This window comes from Myxine glutinosa, chromosome 1, assembly GCF_964187855.1.
Source record: "Myxine glutinosa chromosome 1, kmMyxGlut1.1, whole genome shotgun sequence".
NCBI lineage: Eukaryota > Metazoa > Chordata > Myxini > Myxiniformes > Myxinidae > Myxine > Myxine glutinosa.
The window spans coordinates 230,439,652-230,460,107 of NC_136261.1; the positions used below are offsets into that span (position 1 = coordinate 230,439,652).

The window sequence follows — 20,456 nt, forward strand, 5'->3', positions numbered from 1 at the left end:
TGTGTTTGTGTCCTTCCCCCTCTCTCCCCGTCTTGTCTACCGCTCCCCTTATTTTGTGTTTTATAAGTCGGTTTGTGTCGGTTTGACTTTTTGTGTGATTAATGTTCGCTCTTTCACGAGCCTCGATATTGTACACAAAAAAAAAAGAAAAAAAAAGAAAAAAAGGGGTGTACTTACTTTTTCCACATGCGGAATTTGCATTTATGTTTATTTAAATTATACAATGGACAACAAAATGTAAATGTTTCATGATATTTGTTATATCACCTTTATCTATCAATATTGTTGAAATGAAGATCAAATAGCTGTATGTTGAAATATGTTGAAAAAGTCAAAACTTTACATGGGGTGTACTTACATTTTCGTGTGTGTGTGTGTGTGTGTGTGTGTGTGTGTGTGTATATATATATATATATATATATATATATATATATATATATGTGTGTGTGTGTGTGTGTGTGTGTGTGTGTGTGTGTGTGTGTGTGTGTGTGTGTGTGTGTGTGTGTGTGTGTGTGTGTGTATATATATATATATATGTGACTATTTAATTTACAAAATATACATGTGCTAAATTGATGAAAAGTCTTGACATACAACATTTGTTTCCAGGTAGAAGTCGTCAAAAGGCAGGAAATTGAAAACGATAATAAAATAATGCAAAAAAGATGTGGATCCAAACCTGCTGCATTTGTTGGCACGTCATCTGTTCTAGGCAGGTGGAACATAAAGTGAACGTAAGCAGCCAACAGGTTAATGCGACCATGTGAGTCTTGGCCTGACTGTACACTTCGATGTACTTTCTTGGCAATCGTACACATCGCCTCAAATGCTGCCTGACTGAAGCTTACTGTGAAAAGAGCCAAGAAAATATAAACAGGTCTGCTCAATGTTATCAATATCACCGAGTGCAGATTGATTGTTGAGAGTAGAATACGAACCCATTTGCCCTCCAATAATGGGAGGCCTTGCTGTGAGCAGCACAAGCCGGTCAAGTAGCACAGGGCAGAAGCGTACAAGTGGGCCCAGCTTTACATATTGAAGTCTAGCCACAGACCTCCGCAGGTCACTTTCAAGATCAATCTCTGATGTTCGTGCTCGAGTGATTCCCTCATCAATAGTACCACAAAGAGAAAGGAACCGATCCAGCTCTGGGTCCTGGAAGAAGAGACAGGAGTGACTTAGAACAAATGATTATATCCAGTACTATATATAGATATATCAACATACAGTCACGTGAAAAAGTAAGTACACCCCATGCAAAGTTTTGACTTTTTCAACATATTTCAACATACAGCTATTTGATCTTCATTTCAACAATATTGATAGATAAAGGTGATATAATATAACAAATATCATGAAACATTTACATTTTGTAGTCCATTGTATAATTTAAATAAACATAAATGCAAATTTCGCATGTGGAAAAAGTAAGTACACCCCTACATTTATCTCTACTTCAAATACCTAAAATTAGAATCAGGTGCACCAGCTCAGGTGCAAATGATTAGAACATCGTTAGAGAGGATCTTGGAGGAACATGTCTTCTTTAAACCTCAGACATTTAGTTTGGTTTGCTCTTTGTTGTTGAAGTGTGCGGCGTCACCATGCCCAGTTCAAAAGAGCTCTCTGGAGCCTTCAGAAAGAAGGTTATAGATGCCTACGAGTCTGGGAAGGGATTTAAATAGATCTCCAAACAATTTGAAATCAATCATTCGACTTTTCCCGGAAGATCATCTACAAGTGGAGAAGATTCCAAAGAACTGCCAACTTGTTCAGGCCAGGCCGCCCCAGCAAGTTCAGCCCGAGAGCAGACCGCAAGATGCTGAAAGAAGTCTCTAAGAACCCCAGAATGTCATCACGGGACCTACAGGTAGCTCCTGCCACTGTTGATGTCAAAGTGCACGAGTCTACCACTAGAAAGAGGCTGCACAAATTTGATCTACATGGGAGGTGTGCCAGGAGGAAACCGTTGCTGTCCAGAAAGAACATCAGGGCAAGACTAAAGTTTGCCAATGAACACCCAGGCAAAGACCAGCACTTCTGGAACAATGTGCTCTGGACAGATGAGTCAAAGGTAGAGCTATTTGGCCACAGTACCAGAAGACATGTTTGGCGAAAACCAAAGACAGCATTTGACCACAAGAACCTGATACCAACTGTAAAGCATGGTTGTGGAAATATTATGGTGGCCAAACAATACAAAATAAAGTGCATTCAAAAAATCTCGTGTGCATGCTGGACTACCCTTGTGTTCTGAGGAGGAACCAAATAATGCTCTAGAAAAGTTCATCCAAAGGGGCGCCAATTTGATTCATACACCTGCATGAAGAAGTAAATGTATTTTATTTGCCAGATTTAGGGCGCCCCTTTATATGAACTTATCTCTTATTTTCTGATATGAACTTAAGTCTTATTTTCTATGTCTCTTATTTTATATGGTATGCCACATGACACATCCCATATAAAGGGGCCTTCTCTATGCCCCTGGCATTTATCACAAGATGCATTTTAAATACGAACAAAATGCATTTGTTCATCGTACAAGACTTTATTCAAGATGATATAAAAGACTTGAAAAAGTAAGGGGAAAAAAATATTCAACCCAAACGGGATGCAAACCCACAATCCCCCAGCTTGGGAGTCTGATTCTTTATCCATTAGGCCATTGGGCCAGGATGTTAGATTGGTGTAAAAATATGTTGAAGAGTTATAAAGTGTGTATATATTTTTATGTATTTATTTATGTATATATATTTATATATATTTAATTTTAAAGGAAAAAGTGTAGCACTTAGGAGGAATTTGTTTTGAAAGCTATTAACTAGACCTATTGGACAATGTATATTCCAAGTTTCAGCTAGTTTCAATGTATAGTCCTTGAAATATGAGCACCAACACATTTTGGGCAGACGGACGGACAGACACCAACGTGATTTTGAGGGTTTTCTAAATATAACTCAAGAATGCATAAACGGATGTTGCTGAAATTTGGAACATATTACCTCAACGTATAAAGCATTTACTTCTGAAATTTGCAGCCAATTTCGTCCAGTAGAAGCCGAGAAACGTATTTTCAGTCCCCATGTAAAAGCTGCATAATAAAGGGATATATAAAGGGAGGAGCGCATTGCCCCTCCCTTTGATATATATATATTGTTGCGGATCTCACCATCGGCCCCTTTTCCCCTTACCAAGGGGGGATTAATCCCCTTGTCTGCGACTGACCGATGTGAGTCCTGAAGCTGCCCAGCTCCCTCCACGAGGCAGGTGAGCAACCTCGTTCGAGACCGTGGACAAGATGTTATTTTGCCGAGCGGATTAGCAGCCCGCGGCTCGAACCATTAGCAATACTAAACCCGATCCTAAACGTTGGCCAAATCGTGCCACAGGTATTCAATGGGGAAATCACAAAGATGATCGGATGTGAAGGAAAGAAGGCAGAGTAAGGAAGAACAGGGATTTATTACCAACTATTGTACAAGACCAAAGAAACCAAGGAGGAAAGAAACGAAAATAATGACAGAAGGAGAAGACACAGTGCAATTCTACTTATCTATACAGGCTTACTTATACCCCAGGGACAAGACACACAAAACAAACTCATGTACACAAAAGGATGGAATGGCAAGAATGGGTGGAGGGATGAGAAGGTTCAGGTCCGTGCAAACGGCATGGAGGTGACAGCTCCGACTCCTCGCACTCTGGTTCACAGAACGGGCGACAGGGAGATTCGAAGACCGCGCGCGGCACGTCGAGGTTTGCGTGCCCGCACTGGTTGTTCTTCAGAGTGCTGGTTGGTATCGCGAGCAGGGCGTGCCGATTCGCATTCGCTTTCCTCTCCAGAACTCACTCTCTCCTCCTCAACTGAACTCTCTCAACTGGGCTCCGGTGGACTGCGGTCGATGGACTGCCGTGGGAGGCTCCGGGCGACGGGTTATATAACCACGCCCATGGAACTTTCGCGAACCTCCTCAAACGCTCTCTCTCCGCCCTCTCAGGCCAAACCCCTCATCCTGGGTTGGTTGATCGGGGGCTGGCTCACTCCTCCTTCTAATGACGAGGTGCAGACACGCCTTTCTTCTCCGAGATGACTTCGCCGTAATGGCGGCGAATGTAGTTGGCAATGCGAATGGCAATGACGCAGTTGGGCAATTGAAAGGGGATCTATCTTATCTGATTCGGTGCAATGCAGTGTCAATTAATGGGAAACAGAGCCTTAAGCTAATACACATAATAAGAAATAACTATTTAGAAGGGTATATGATTTTCTACGTGCATGCGATGGATTAACTAAGGGGACGACCTTTGATCTTTACACACAAAACGGAGGTATTTACAAGGAATCATGACATTTACACAGGGTGATATTTACAAACAAAGGATTCTCAAATCCGCAACACTGCACCCTCATCCTCCAGGCACGTCCCGGGCCTATAAAACTTTACTTAGTGTGACACGACACGTAGGTGTAGTTCCCTCTACAATTAACCTGACCCTGAGTGCGACAGTTTTAAAACACAAATAAGTATGTCCCTCTGCTGCATTGCACCCTACCTAACAGATTCACGCCCACAGGATAACCGAATTGCGGAATTGTTTTCAAACTACACATGAACGGTGGGGAGCATTATTTACAAGTGACGCTGATTGTATTTACACTGCAACCCAGGACCTGCGATTTTTCTTTTTTGGGGGAGGGGGGGTGGTGGGGTGGGGAGGGGGGGGGGTGGGGGGGGGGGTTGGGGAGACAGCATGCACTGCAGCGATGCACCAGCACCAATAAAGAGCACCAAAGCACCATAAAGCACCAGTCAGTGCACAGTCACCACAGTTCAAATAAAAAAACAAAACCCTGTTGGTGGTCTTCCTCTTCGGCTCCCTCTGCTGGCGGTTGTTTTTCCAGATGTTGTCAACTTGTTCTTCTTGTTTTGCTGCCTATTTGATGGAAATAAAAAGGCACACAACGCGTCCATTTTTATTTATGGCCCACAGGGGCCGACTATGGGTGGTTCACCTGTGGGCTTGGTGCCACCTCACCGGGTCCGCAAGCAAGATCTTGGGCCATCGTGGCCGGTCCCAGCAGAGGGACCATGCCCCAACCCGTGGGGTCCATGAGTGGTGCTCAGCCACAGACATGTCGTCCATAAGTGGTGCGTGGATGCAGGCAGCTGGTTGCGAGGATTCGGGCACACCGACGCGGTCCCCCCGCACGCTCCCCTCAGTGCCCAGAGAGCACGATCCATGGGTCGGGGAAGGAAGACAGAGAGGGCAGGTTAGCAAGGGGTAAGGGCGCAAGGGTACACATCAACACAGGTAATGCAGAACAAGGTGCGCACGGAGAGCGAAGTGAGAAAGCTCGTCCCTACCGTACGTCACCCCCCCTGTTACCTACTCCACCCTTGCCCTTACCCATATTTACAACAATCTACACATTTACAAATCCGCCACTACGTCTCGTCCTCCCCATATTTCCCCTATACCAAATTCGTCACAATCCCATTAATCCAAAATTTGCCATCACCAATTCATCATCAATCCTCATAAGGAGGGAGAGATGGAACATCAGCACAATGTCACACCCACGTCATGATGCGTCTCACATTCCAAACATCTGCACAAAAATAACAAAAACACGGGGCATGGTGTGGAGTTTTTGTCACCTAAGGTGAGTGGATGTAGATGGTGCGAGGAGATTTCCATCCTATCTACCTTCTAAATGACATTAACACACTTTACACTACCCGGGGTCTTTCCCTGCCAATCCATTGGCAATCTTACTCTATGCGGTTTTAAGAACCAAATTCCCATTGACCAAACTGTGGTGCTTCATCAACTTGGGGTCTCACTCCCCCGATTCAACTCCCTGTGCCTTTGCACAATTTCAGGACTGGGTCGTGTGGCTCTCCCAGCAGGTCTACCCACCTGCACACCTCCACCACTGCAGTTGCCTCTGAGCTTACCTGCTCCTTACCCTAACCTATCTACCTGGGGAAGGCCCTCTGGTGCTTACCCCACTCGGTGCCCTCTCTGGCACTGGGCTACCAGGGTCCGTCCTCCGGATCCTCGGGCCCCATCCACAACAACTCTACCGGCTCCCAGAGCCCACCTGCGGCCTCACCTGGCCGACATCCTAACAGTGGCGGAGTGCCCATTTAACTACACACATTAACAGGCCACACGCCCAGCCATTTCCACGTCACTAATGCACCCATCCAAACACCATTCTTCCACCACGCACCACAGGTGCCAATATCCAACCACAATTTACCTACTCCCTCTACCTAACTCTTAAACTACCCTCCCCGGGTATTCGTGAAAGGGGTCCACTTTTCCCCCATTCACACCTTCGCACCATCCACTCCACTCCACAGTTTCCACCATACTCCCTCCACACCATCCATTCCATACTCCATGTATTCCACACACCTGTTCATTTGCACACCTGTGCAATCACACCTGGTGCCACCTGCACCCTCCTTCCTCCCAGGCTTCTTCAATCATTCAATACAATGCACAACCACAATTATTCCTCATACACTGCTCCATACACTTCCACGCTCAATACAATCCACAATCACCATCACTCACTCATACATTGTTCCATACACTTTCAACACAAACACACGGCACCATTCACGAGCATTGCCTCATTTGCTCAACATGCTCACCGGCAAAGATTCTCACACACACGGCATCATCTAAGCTGACTACTCCCTTCTGAAAATTGCGCTTCCCAGTCGCCCCTTATACTATTGCGCTCCCTCGTTGTTATAATCCAAACTAATCTACCTACGTCCCCACTACAGGTGGAATGTCGCTACCTAAATCTCCAGTTACCTATGGTCAATCTTCTCTAGATCCCCATCATTTTATCCTAACCCTCCCGGGCTGGTTTTCACTGCCATAACCCCATAGCTAGCGCTCATGTGCCCCCATTGTGAGGGATGGTGGATTTGCCATCCCACCACATCGGGCATCTCCTACTATTAATTTTGCCCATCCAATTTCCTGCAAATCAAAATTTGCCAATCACTGCCAATCATTCTACCAATCATTCTACCAATCATCAAATTTTGCCAATCACTTCTGCCAATCCTATTCACTATTCTAAATTTCGGATCAAAACACTATTATCATCACAGTCCGCTATATCTGAGCCTCGGTGCGTCGTTACATCATTAAAACTCGGCTTCGCAAAGCCGAGCAATGAATTCGGGTGGTTTGGTCGCCTGCAGGTTGAATCCGTCCGGCATTCGGTTCAGGGGAGGCGGTTTGGTCGGGCCGAGATTCCACGCACCATCTCGGCGCGGATCCTTGCGGTCTCCGTCCCGATGGCTCAATCTCGCCCGGTCGGAACCCCATCCCCGCCAGGGGGCGAAGGTCCGACCTGGCCCACCTCCCCCAGAATCACGCCGATCGCCGCTCTGACGCGGTACCGACCATTCAGTGCGGGACCCGGCCCGAATCGTGCGCGACGCTCCGAAGAGCGACGCGCTTACAGTCCCGGCCGGTCCTTGCTGCAAACAAAGCGCACCGCGCACACTATCTGTCGCCCTAAACGCTGCCCTGGTCAACGTCGATGCCTCCCGGACATGCTCACACCACTCGTTCCGTTTGTTGCTCATACATCCCATGCACTTCGTCAATTCCACCACCGTACTCCCTGTTACACACCACACCTCTCGCGCACCCTCTTGCGCACACTCGTCGTTCGCACACTTCGTTCCACACCTCTTCTCCGTTACGTCCTCCGTAACACTCACCATGGGCATGCACTCTTGCATCCACCCACTCACGCGCTTCAATGGGCTCTCCCACACCCGCGCCACAACCAACTCAGGTGTGCTTCCTCGCACACTCATCCCAAGCGTGCATCCTCGCACCCGCTCCTCCACCAACTCACTCTCCGGGTCACTCTCACCCTCGCACGTACACTCCGTATCGCTCTCACTCTCTGTGTCACACTCCGTACACTCCGACGTGCATTCCCGCTCGCACTCGGTTTTACTCCCACACTTTATAACACACTCACTCGCCGACGCACACTTTTTCCTCACACGAGTGCCATTTTCTCTCACACCATGCCCCACGGACCTCGCACAAACGCCAGGGTGCCATATCGACCCCAATCGCGCGACAATTCTCTTCGCGCCAAACACTTTGCCGAAAAACCTCTTAGCACAATATACAGCGCGACTCACCTTTGGGATCCTCTTCTCCACGCGCCCCTGCAAATCTTTATAAGGATTAGCAAGTACAGCATCATGATGTGTATTCAGACTTTGTACATTATCCATTCCCTCCTCCAACTGTTGCTCTTCCAAGTTTGTTGTCTCTACAAGTTCAATTTCAACTTTTGCTTTTTCTTTGACGACCGCTGGCTTTATTAAAATTTTCTCTACTTCAGCGGTCGCAGGCTGCCCCATACCCCAGGTCGCGATTTCTACCCTCGTCATTTTCCCTGTGCCTTGCTCCGCCTCGCTCAACCAGCGCTTCTCGAACCGCTTTACCTCGTCGTGCACCCTTGGGACCCTCCTGCTCAACATGCGATCCATGGTCTCCCCACATTTTTGTACGCGGTCACCCATTCTGTCCCCAATTTTACCGATTCGCTCCAATTGGCTTCCTAGCCCACCGATTTGGTTTTCTAATCGCTCCCCCATTCTGTTTTCCAATCCTAAAATTTGGTTTCCCAGGTCATTCCTCAATTCTTCACTCGTCTGGACCATGAGGGCCCTCATTTGCATCATAAAGAGGTCCAAATTCACCGGTGCTGCGGGCGCGGCTGCCGCAGCGCCGCCATTTTGTGCCTCTGCAACCACGTGCGCGAGGGCACCATCTTGTGCACCTGATACCCCCGCAACCACATCCTCCTTGCTCTCCTCCTCTCTCTCCCCCATAAACATTTCCCTGGGGTCCTGGGTCGCTTCTACCCCTTCCATCTCCCCCACCGGCACCCGATCGGCTTGATTATCCATGGCACGATTTTAAAATTTAGGATTTAAAATAAAATTTTGGCCACTCGTAATTTTGAGTGCGCTAAGGCACACTTCAGGTCGGAATCTCGCTCCCGACACCAATTGTTGCGGATCTCACCGTCGGCCCCTTTTCCCCTTACCAAGGGGGGATTAATCCCCTTGTCTGCGACTGACCGACGTGAGTCCTGAAGCTGCCCAGCTCCCTCGAGGCAGGTGAGCAACCTCGTTCGAGACCGCGGACAAGATGTTATTTTGCCGAGCGGATTAGCAGCCCGCGGCTCGAACCATTAGCAATACTAAACTCGATCCTAAACGTTGGCCAAATCGTGCCACAGGTATTCAATGGGGAAATCACAAAGACGATCGGATGTGAAGGAAAGAAGGCAGAGTAAGGAAGAACAGGGATTTATTACCAAATATTGTACAAGACCAAAGAAACCAAGGAGGAGGAAAGAAACGAAAATAATGACAGAAGGAGAAGACACAGTGCAATTCTACTTATCTATACAGGCTTACTTATACCCCAGGGACAAGACACACAAAACAAACTCACGTACACAAAAGGATGGAATGGCAGGAATGGGTGGAGGGATGAGAAGGTTCAGGTCCGTGCAAACGGCAGGGCTGGAGGTGACAGCTCCGACTCCTCGCACTCTGGTTCACAGAACGGGCGACAGGGAGATTCGAAGACCGCGCGCGGCATGTCGAGGTTCACGTGCCCGCACTGGTTGTTCTTCAGAGTGCTGGTTGGTATCGCGAGTAGGGCGTGCCGATTCGCATTCGCCTTCCTCTCCAGAACTCACTCTCTCCTCCTCAACTGAACTCTCTCAACTGGGCTCCGGTGGACTGCGGTCGATGGACTGCCGTGGGAGGCTCCGGGCGACGGGTTATATAACCACGCCCATGGAACTTTCGCGAACCTCCTCAAACGCTCTCTCTCCGCCCTCTCAGGCCAAACCCCTCATCCTTGGTTGGTTGATCGGGGGCTGGCTCACTCCTGATTCTCATGACGAGGTGGAGACACGCCTTTCTTCTCCGAGATGACCTCGCCGTAATGGCGGCGAATGTAGTTGGCAATGCGAATGGCAATGACGCAGTTGGGCAATTGAAAGGGGATCTATCTTATCTGATTCGGTGCAATGCAGTGTCAATTAATGGGAAACAGAGCCTGAAGCTAATATACATAATAAGAAATAACTATTTATATGATTTTTTCGTGCATGCGATGGATTAACTAAGGGTACGACCTTTGACCTTTACACACAAAACGGAGGTATTTACAAGGAATCATGACATTTACACAGGGTGATATTTACAAACAAAGGATTCTCAAATCCGCAACAATATATATATATATATATATATATATATATATATATATATATATATATATATATACATATATATATATAATATTATATATATATATATATACAGACTTGGCATTTACTATGGAATATATATTTTTTCTTGACTTGGGTTTACTTTCTTAACTCAGTATATCAATCTGGTGAGTTTCTTTTACACTTTGGTGATTTATTTCTTTAAAGGACCATGTCACTGATTGTCTGTTGCAGCAAGAAGTCAACAACAGGATTATATCACAGGTGGCGTTGCAAAATGTATGGACAGGTGCATTTGATGATTGGCTTCACAGTCGGGTATGCAAGGGTTGTTGCGTTCTGTATTAGTGGAAAACAACTGCTGCACGTCTCCAAAAGTTATTGCCGCTTCCTCTGGAGATGGTCCGTCAACTCGACAATGCTGTTTGTCATGGAGTGGTGGCTTTGCGAAATTACGGCATGAAACAGCGTGCTATTGCTCGGCAGTATGGCATCACTCAAGGTCAGGTGTCAAAGATCCTGAAACGAAATGCTCAGAGAAGTGTCCCTACTCCAATACCAAGGCCAGGACGTCCCCGCAGAACCACAAGGAGGGATGATAGCCAGCTGCACCGGTTAGTCCGCAATGGCCATACCAAGTCAGCTAATCGGCTTAGGGCTGAGTGGCAGCAACTGACAAATGTGCCTGTATCCAGAAGGCTAGTCAACCAACGACTGGTTCAAGCAGGCTATCGTGCCAGGCGTCCCCTGAGAAAGCCATGCCTGACCAGACAACACCGCCAGCGCCGATTGCAGTGGGCCAAAGAGCACCGTCAATGGCAGCCAGGACACTGGAATCACGTGACCTTCAGTGACGAGTCTAGATTTCTGGTCTATCGTCAAGATGGCCGCGTCCGAGTGCGCAGACAAGTGCATGAAGCCTACAACAAAGATTGTATAGTGCCAAGAGTCCAAGCTGGAGGTGGTGGGGTGACCGTTTGGGCTGCTTTTCATGCAGGGGGCAAAACTGACCTGGTTGTTCTGAATGGAAACCTGAACCAGTTCAAGTACAGGGCCATTCTGGAAGAAACATTGCTTCCATTTGCTCGTGCAGCCTTTCGAGGAAACTTTGTCTTCCAAGATGACAATGCATGGCCTCATCGTGTTCGCATGATCCAACACTTTCTTGCTGACTGTGGTGTAGAGCATATGGAGTGGCCTGCCATGTCCCCGGATATGAATCCGATAGAGAACTTGTGGGCAGAATTAACGCGTCAAATCGACCACTTGGACCAGCAGCCGACCTCTGTGCGTGAATTGCAGCAGGCTATTGTTACTGCATGGCAAGCGATTCCTGTCCAAACCTTGGCAAATCTCGTGAACAGCATGCCTAAACGTGTACGTGCTCTCCTGAATGCTCGTGGGGGTTACACGAAGTACTGAACTGTAATTTTACTGTCCGTAATCCCAGTCGTGATTTAACTTTTGTTTTTGTTAAAAAAAATTTTGGCTAATGTGCAAAAGAAAGAGATACTTCTGGAAAACGTACAGAAGTTTAACACAGTACTGTCCATGAATTGAGTTTGATATCAGTTTACATCACTTTCAAGGATCAATTTATTTGTTTCGAAATGTCAAATGTGGTTTTTGTTTCTTTTAAAGGTCACATTAACAAAATCTAAAATAATTTCAACATAATTCCAATGAACTTTTGGTTCTAAGACATCTTGAAAAGTAAGTTCACCCCCACAAAAAAAATATTCCATATTAAATGCCAAGTCTGTATATATATATATATATATATATATATATATATATATATATATATATATATATATATATATATATATATATATATATATATATATATACATATATATATATACACACACATACATATATACATACAGAGTCATGGCCAAAAATATTGGCACCCTTGCACTTTTTTCAAATAATGCACCATTTCTTTCAGATAATTGTTGAAATTGAAACATATTTTGGTATCCACAAATGTATTTCTTTGGTTTGCAGTGGAACAAAACAAAAAAAAAAGCTGAAAAAATTACTATATCTTAGCTTATTGCATACATAAATTCTAAAATGGCAAGGACAATATTATTGGCACCTTTTAGAAGTTATTAAAAATAATTCGATTTCAAGGTGGTAATTCTCCTTTACTTTGGAATTGAACTCACCTGTGGTGAGTTGCAGGTGCCTGCAATAATAAAATCGCTCAGTCAACCAGTTTGAACAGAGAAAATGAGTCATTCTGCTGTTTTGTGTCACTGCGAGTTTCTGTGTTGCAATGAGCATGGAACTGGTCATTTGAGTACCAGTTCACTGGTAATTCCCTGTTTGTCGTTAAAGGCGGCAAAAAGGGTTGGCGTCAGGAAGGGCATCTGGCCATAAAACATTGCTTCAAAAAGGGGACCAAAAAACAACAACAACCACGGTTCCCGAAAAAGGCCAACCCCCGCTTTGCGGGGAAAAATGGCCTCTAAAGGTGGTTTTTAAAATTTTTTATAATGAGCATGGCGAAAAGAAAGAAAATCAGAGAATTGTCTGAGGAGGTCAGGCAAGATTGTAGCCAAGCATGGACATTGGATAATCTCAAGGCTACAAGTCCATCTCCAGAGATCTTGATGTTCCTGTATCCACCGTACGCAATGTTATCAGGAAGTATAAGGCCCATGGCACTGTAGCCAACCTCCCTGGACGTGGCCGCAGGAGAAAACTTAATCGAAGATTGCAGTGAAGGATTGTTCGAATGGTGGAGAAAGCACCTCGATCAACTGCCAAACAGATTCAAGCTGATCTTCAGACACAAGGTACGACAGTTTCAACTTGCACCATCCGTCGCCAACTCAATGAAAGGGGGTTCTATGGTCGGAGATCCAGGAGGACCCCACTACTGAGAGAGAGACATTAGAAAGCCTGACTGGAGTTTTCCAAACACACCTGAACAAGCCAAAACCTGACTGGAGAATGTCCTGTAGACAGATGAGACCAAATTAGAGCTTTTTGTAAAGCACATCATCTCTATGTTTACAGAAAACAAAATGAAGCCTGTCAAAGAAAAGAACACCTTCCCTACTGCTATAGGAAGCGCTTGACTGCAGTTACCAAAGTCCGTGCTAACAAATATCAAGTCGAGGGTGTCAATAATTTTGTAAATGCCATTTCTTTTTATTTTCTGATTTAAAAGGATATATTAAGTTCTGAATTAAAAACAAAGGTTCTGTAATATTAACAGTGAAATAAAGAATTGTGGAGATCAAATACCTTTGTCAATTTCAACTTATTTTTCGAGAAAATTATGAGTTATTTGAAAACAGTGCACGGGTGCCAATATTTTTGGCCACGACTGTACATATATTTATATATATATTTAGAGGAGGAATTTAATGAAATAAAGAAACTTTATTCTTAGGACATAAGCTCATATTCCTGTTTTAAACACATGTCATTTTTATTATCACCAAAAACATTTTTATTATCAAATTATTATCAACTAGTACATTATATTTTCAGCATTGGCAAGTTAACCTCTAAAATGGCTTCTTGGATTGTGCAGTAGAAACACAAGGCCCATAACGCACATAACGCCTATCATCTAAAAATCCTGTAACTGTCGCTTTGATCATTTTACACTGAAGGGAAAACTGATAGGGAGGGCATGGCGATTGTGAATATGACAGCTCCGAAGAGGTCTTTCGCTTCGCATATCACTAAAATGGTTGAAATTGTGGGTGGAGTCAGGCAAGCTGTCCAAACAATGGGTGGAGCGGAATGTTACACACAGACGGACGGACAGAGAAACAAGTATATTATAGAGATAACTAGAACGGCACTCGATAGAGTGCATACCTCTGCGAGGCTGAACAGTTTGTTTTGTATCCCGCTGATGGGTCAGATCTGGATTCAGACCTCAACCAAAATCGAATCGGCTTGTTCTTGTCACTTACCCAACTCATCCACCAAGTTCTGGCATAACCCATCCACAACTTTTTGAAATATCATGTTATTGATCGTTTTTGGCCCTATCATTCAATGGTGAAGAATGACTTTAAAAGTTATCGTATCCGGATCCATATTCGGATCTTCACCAAAATCGAATCGATTTGTCCTTATCACACACCCAACCTATTCACCAAGCTTCGTCCGAATCCATCGACAACCTTGAGATATCCTGCTATATAATCGGTTTTAGCCCAATCACTCAATGGTAAAGAATCACTTTTAAAATTCTTTCATCCGGATCCGGATTCGGATCTTCACTAAAATCGAATTTATTTGTCCTTGTTAAACACACAACATAACATGCCCACCAAGTTTTGTCCGAATCTATCCACAACTTTTGGAGATATCCTGTTCACAGACAGACAGACAAACAAACGGACGGGTGTGAAAACATAACCTTCATCCACTTTCGGTTGCGAAGGTAATACTAGCTCCGTTACAAGGAACTTCAATGCAGGAGGAGGCCAAAAGGCCCATCAAGCCTGCGCAATGGTGGCCAACCTCTGGTTGTTTGTCCACGCCCTATTCCTTTAAATGCTCAGGGTCAAGCAAGGGAGGAAGTACCATTTTAAAAGTCTTTGGTTTGTCTCGGCTGAGGCAGCGTTCAAACTGCCGACCTCCCAGACTCAGAGCGGGTGCTATAACCATTATGCCACCGAGTCTGGTTGAATTAGGCATCCATAAACACTTAACAAGGTTTCTGAATTGTAGCTAGGAAAGAAGATATTTAAGATAAGATTCAAATTCTTACATACACTGGAGTTGTAGTCTGCAAAAGAATGAACTATCGAATGTTGAATGCATTGTCATCTGCTACACTGCTAACCACAGTATGTCAGCCACCTTTGAGAAGAGAATCAATTGACTAATCCCTTTTTTTCATCACTTGGTCATCATTGTGGAGTAAATTCCACCTCCCCTCCCTAACCCAATAGTTGAATCTCACCTTCCACTGGCACAGGTCCTACAACACTTTATCGCACCATGAAAATCTAACAACTGGAACTGATCCGTTTAAGTCGGGGGTTACGCTCCTTGAAAACACAACTTAAACTGATACGATTTTAACTGATCAGCTATTTCCCATAATAATTCACCAAAATACAGGAGATATGTTCCAGCACTCCTTTATTCAACATGTAAAGTCTTAATAGATCACAAATTATACAATTTAATGAGGAAGAATACTACTAAATACCAGCTTGCTGGGATGAATGATCCCGGTGTGTACCCCGGTTTAGAATAGGTACACCGTATCCCTGCGCATCGTAAGAGGCGACTAAGGGTTGGCGTCCGGAAGGGCATCCGGCCATAGAAACATTGCCTCAAACAGGGAACCATGATTGTCATGGGGCCCGCAAGGCTAACCTCCGCTCTAGCGGGGAAAATGGCCTTAAAACGATCATTCATTCATACTAAAGTAAGTACAAGATATAGTTACACACAAATAAAAATTATATCCAATATATAAAGAAGAAAGTTTGTTTGTATGTGTGTTTGTGTGTTCATTTATGCATTTGGACCCTACAGGAACAAGTGCAACCAAAGTTTGCATGGCCTCCTCTTTCATCCAGAGGAAGGTCGAGTGCTATGTTTGGATAAGAAAATTAATTCAGAAAAATTCAGAATCAGTGGAAAAACTATCAATCAATACTGACATTGGTTAATATTAATTAATATTAATATATGTGGTTTTCCACTGCAAAAAAAAACAAAAAACAACCAACCAGAATGTGCACAGTTGAGATAGGTAAGATCTCCACATTAAACAGCTCTTTGTGCCCATCGATCCACTTGATATTGGGAGCATTCACCTGGAAAAGAAAGAAAGTGAAACAAACCTATCCAACAGAATTCCATTGAAATCTCACTGAATGTGAGAAGAAAGACAAAAAACAACCAAAAATGATGAAGTAATTTAAATAATGCCATGGAGTACCCAGTCAGACACTCCAGTAGTCCTGTGCTGTTGGCAGGGCTTCCCCAGACCTTCTTTGAGGTTGAGCTCCTCAGACAGATTGCATAATGTAATTTGGATGGTATTTCTAAAATTACGCCACACTGTGGAGATACTCCTTGAGGAAAGCATGTTCAGGGGATAAGTCTCGAAACATATCGGGAAAATTGAACTTCAGTTCCACAGAGGAAGAATATGTCATGGGTTGATGACAGATTCCTTTGTAGAACCCTTGCAATATGACCGTGAAAGTAGCAGAGATAGGAGTGACAATGGAATATCAGTCTCTGTGAAGGTTCGTATCAGTACGGTATACAGGCAGATGATATAAACAAGTGGAGTATTTTACCATTGTGGGAAATTAAGTGTGGCTGGCGTTTCAAGCATTAGCCACTCGTCAGGTCAGAATAAGGAAATGTCAGTGGAGGGCTAATATAAAACTTTGGGCATAGATCAAACGTGAAAGGTCCGGAATCAGAGGGATCTGTTCACGGATCAAAAGGTAAAATGTGGGTCGTGGGAGGTTTACATCTTTGTTTTTGATCGCCGTGCTATCAAATAACCTAGCAGTAAAACTATTACTGAAGGAAACTTGTCTTTTCTCTCAGTTGCCTTTTGTTTTCTGGCAAATTCTACAAGCAAACAAATGGGGTGCTAATGGGTAATAAAATGGGCTATCGGTATTCAAATCCTTCTGTTGGAATAGGTTTTGGAGCAGTTTGATGATCTGACATCAGAATTTACTGGCCACCATAGACTACTGCGTCAGTGGAACGCCTTGCAATAGGTTGGAATGTGACGAGTTTGTTGATTATCGTTATTTTCATCCAGCCCTCGATTTCACATGAGATTTCAGATACTTCTTCACTTTTATCAACATTAATGTTTCAGTAAAGGCAACGGCCTGGCCACCACTGTTCATAACAATCTTACCAATCCACACAGTTGTTATATTCATCCTCTTACCCTGTCCACGTTAAAACATATTCCATCGCTTCAATTCCTTACCCTCCATTTGCATAGCGATCGTTCGAGATTCAAATCAAAGTCTGATAGGTTATGTCAACTCTTTGGGTAGAGAGGTTATCACAGCACCATTGTAGCCACTGTATTGAACCATACCGGAAACATTGATAGATCTCTGTTGTTTGTCTCAGAAGGTCGTGTGTCATAAGCACACAACCTTCTGGGCTAATGATTGAAGAACAAATATATTTACATTCACTTACCATCCAAGTAATCTCTGTCAAGAACATAATTCGGATAAACCTGAAGATGCTAAATAATGATCATGAAACTGCCTCGATCTTAGCACAACCATCCCTTATTTAATTTAAACGTAACAAGCATTTGCAAAATTCCCTCGTTTTCTTTATTATCAAATTACTTTCAATTACTTTCAACCGATATACCATATTACTTACAACCAATACATTTTAATTGTTCATGAAAATGCTTTAACACCTGCACTTTAATCAAAACAACACCTCAATTTCAGGAAATAAAATCTCCCCACAAGTTACTAACAACTTTAACTGTAATGCAACCAACATAGTCTACTTGCCAGCAATGTGAACCCGGAAATGTTGAGTACCCCAAAGTTTTAAGTTAGAAATGTACAGTATGGGTCCCCAGCACTTAGAAACTGCCGGATGCTAACTTGCATATGTTGGGCAATTAGCAAATTAGCATTAATAGCATTAACCCTATCAAACATAGGCCTGGGACACTGAAATTTCTGTTTCGCTCTATTGCTCCACTTTTATTCACAGGTATTAGAGGTAACAAAGGCAAGTACCATACCAAACTAGAATAATATGACTATGGGTAAATAATATCCTCAAAATTAAAACACAAGTATACCCAAAATTATCAGAGCTGAAAAATATGTGCACTAGTTACACAACATAAAACTTCCATCAAGAAAGAGCGTCTTGCACTTCTACTACTCTGCACTGTTATAAAGCATATCCTCATCATAAAACTCATCCTCATCGTCTTCATCTTCTTCTCCTGACTCTACATTCTTGTCATATTGCTCTTCTTGCTGTGAGTGTGTGAGTGTGTTGCAACATGTACTATCAGAGCCTTTGCAGAAGCAGTAGCTGGTACAGGCCAGGCCTGCAGCTCCGCAGCTGCACTTTGCTGTTAAACAGGGCTTTAACCCAGCTTTGCAGCTACAGCTGATCATTTCCAACACGGCAGGAGGAGCAACGGGGCTTGCATCCAGGATGGGAATGATGACTTCTTCTCCCTTCTCGCCTTCCTTCTTATTCCATCCAAACTCTGTTATGTCCACAGCTGGTGGGTCAGGGCAGTCTGCTGCTTTCCAAAGCAGCACCTGTAGATGGGCACGCCGTCCATGGAGGAGAGCGTTGCGCTCTGTAGGAGGCAGTGTCTTCAGTGCTGGGGGGGTTTTGCGCTTTCGGTAGATGTCATATCTGGCGACGTTCAGAGATGCCGACTCCCTCTCGTTGTACAGAGCCAGGAAGAAACCACTCACTGCCTCTGTAATCTGTAAATCAGTAGCTCCCCCCTCTCCGATGAAGTGAAGCAGGTCACCAGGCACTACTCTCATGGCCTTGAGTGCAGACACCTTCCCTTTCCCCGCGGGATAAGAGGTGGTGTCACATCCGGAGAGAGCATGCATAGCCAGGATGGAGCGACACTGCTCACCGAGATTCTCTACTGTCGAATTGATGTTGAGAATAGTGCCATCCCATCTCTCCATCTGCAGGTTACATGTGATACCCACCTTCCAGCACCAATAGACCATGAGTACGAAAACATCAGTGTCGTCGCTGAGAATGCGGACAGTTTCAGCTCCGTGACTGGCTGCATCCAACATGTATGAGATGAGGGAGACATCAGCCTCGTCATGAGTGACAATACTGTCTGCTTTGCTGACCATCTTGATGTGATCTCCTATGCTGTGTGTGCACAGGAGCTCACCCAGTCTCCGTTTGTTTGTCTTGTTCTTCATCATTTTGTCGCGGCTAGGTAGAGGGGTTGTCAGTGAGAGTCGGTACTCTGTTGAGCTCTCCCCAGCTCTTCTCTGCCTCTTGTGGTCTTTGGCAAAGACTTGCTCATACCGGTCAAAGATGACAAACGTTTCGGTGATGTAGCGATTAAGCCGGCCCCATGCTGGCTGCGAGGTCAGCCACAGTGCCTGACGATGGCCACACCACGTGGTAGATGAGCTGCGATGCATCAACGAGTACAACATGTGGTGGGTGTGGATTGGGGGCAAGGATTCCAAGACGCTGGACGATCACAGACTTGTTACCCTTCCTGAGGCATCCATACTCATCGATGATGGATGCAGGGACCGGGCCGAGCTCGTAGTCAAAGAGGGCAGAGAGCTCCATTCTTCTCTTGCTCCCCACCACCAGCAGCCGAGCAAACAACGCCTCAAGGTCACATATGATCTTCGCATTGACCTTCACTCTTTTTTTGGTGAATGTCATTGTCACCACCTTATTTGAGATAGGCGCATGAAATCTCTCAGGAAGTGATGAAGAGAACAGTGTGCTCATGTCCTGTCCGATCTTCAATGCATCTTGCACATTCACCTTTTCATCTGCCACCTGGCCATTTATGATATGGTGGAGGGTCGCGGTCTCTATGGTGAGTGGATGGGAGTTTTCCTGTAGCACTCTCAGGATTTTAGCCCAGTCCTCCGCGTCCAATTCCCGCCGTCCTTTACCCTCTTCTTTGTGTCTGTTGGGCTTCATTGTCTTATCCGGTGCTTCAGCATCGTCGTAAATCTCATCCAATGACTTGGAGAGATAGGAGCAGATGCCGAAAGATTGGATCCACACGGCGACCTGCTCAGGGTTGGTGGAGATGCCCTTCATGCCTCCTACTCCCTTCCCTTGCTTGATGTATGTCTGCTCCCCAAACATGTCTCCACTCACTGCAGCTGCACCATCAGAGTGGCGGCACACATGGCTTCCAGCGTAAAGGTCATCCTTGGCAGTAGCAGGAAGGTACTGCATGTCGCGCAGATGCCATGTGATCCATCTTGCGTAGTGGTGATGACCGGCAGCAAAGAAATAGGGCAGCATCTCTTCAAGGCAGTGTTGTTGCAGCATCCAATCACCCTCTCTTTCTGCTCGCCAGAACCTGTGAGCTATTAGGGTAGGGGTGATGAAACAATCCACCCATAGCCGGCCTGTG

The 20,456-nt window shown here is 44.9% G+C and overlaps 1 protein-coding gene across 2 annotated transcripts in view; it reads right to left on the reverse strand.

The window, feature by feature from the left end:
- Positions 1 to 20,456, reverse strand: part of LOC137434950 (dedicator of cytokinesis protein 7) — a 264,889-nt gene that overhangs the window by 87,551 nt on the left and 156,882 nt on the right. For both annotated transcript variants that reach the window (XM_078784918.1, XM_078784912.1), the window contains exons 20-22: positions 16,048 to 16,134; positions 939 to 1,155; positions 680 to 847 (exon numbers count right to left, since the gene is read on the reverse strand). In XM_078784918.1, coding sequence (XP_078641044.1) covers positions 680 to 847; positions 939 to 1,155; positions 16,048 to 16,134 — 472 coding nt within the window. The remainder of the gene's footprint in view (positions 1 to 679; positions 848 to 938; positions 1,156 to 16,047; positions 16,135 to 20,456) is intronic.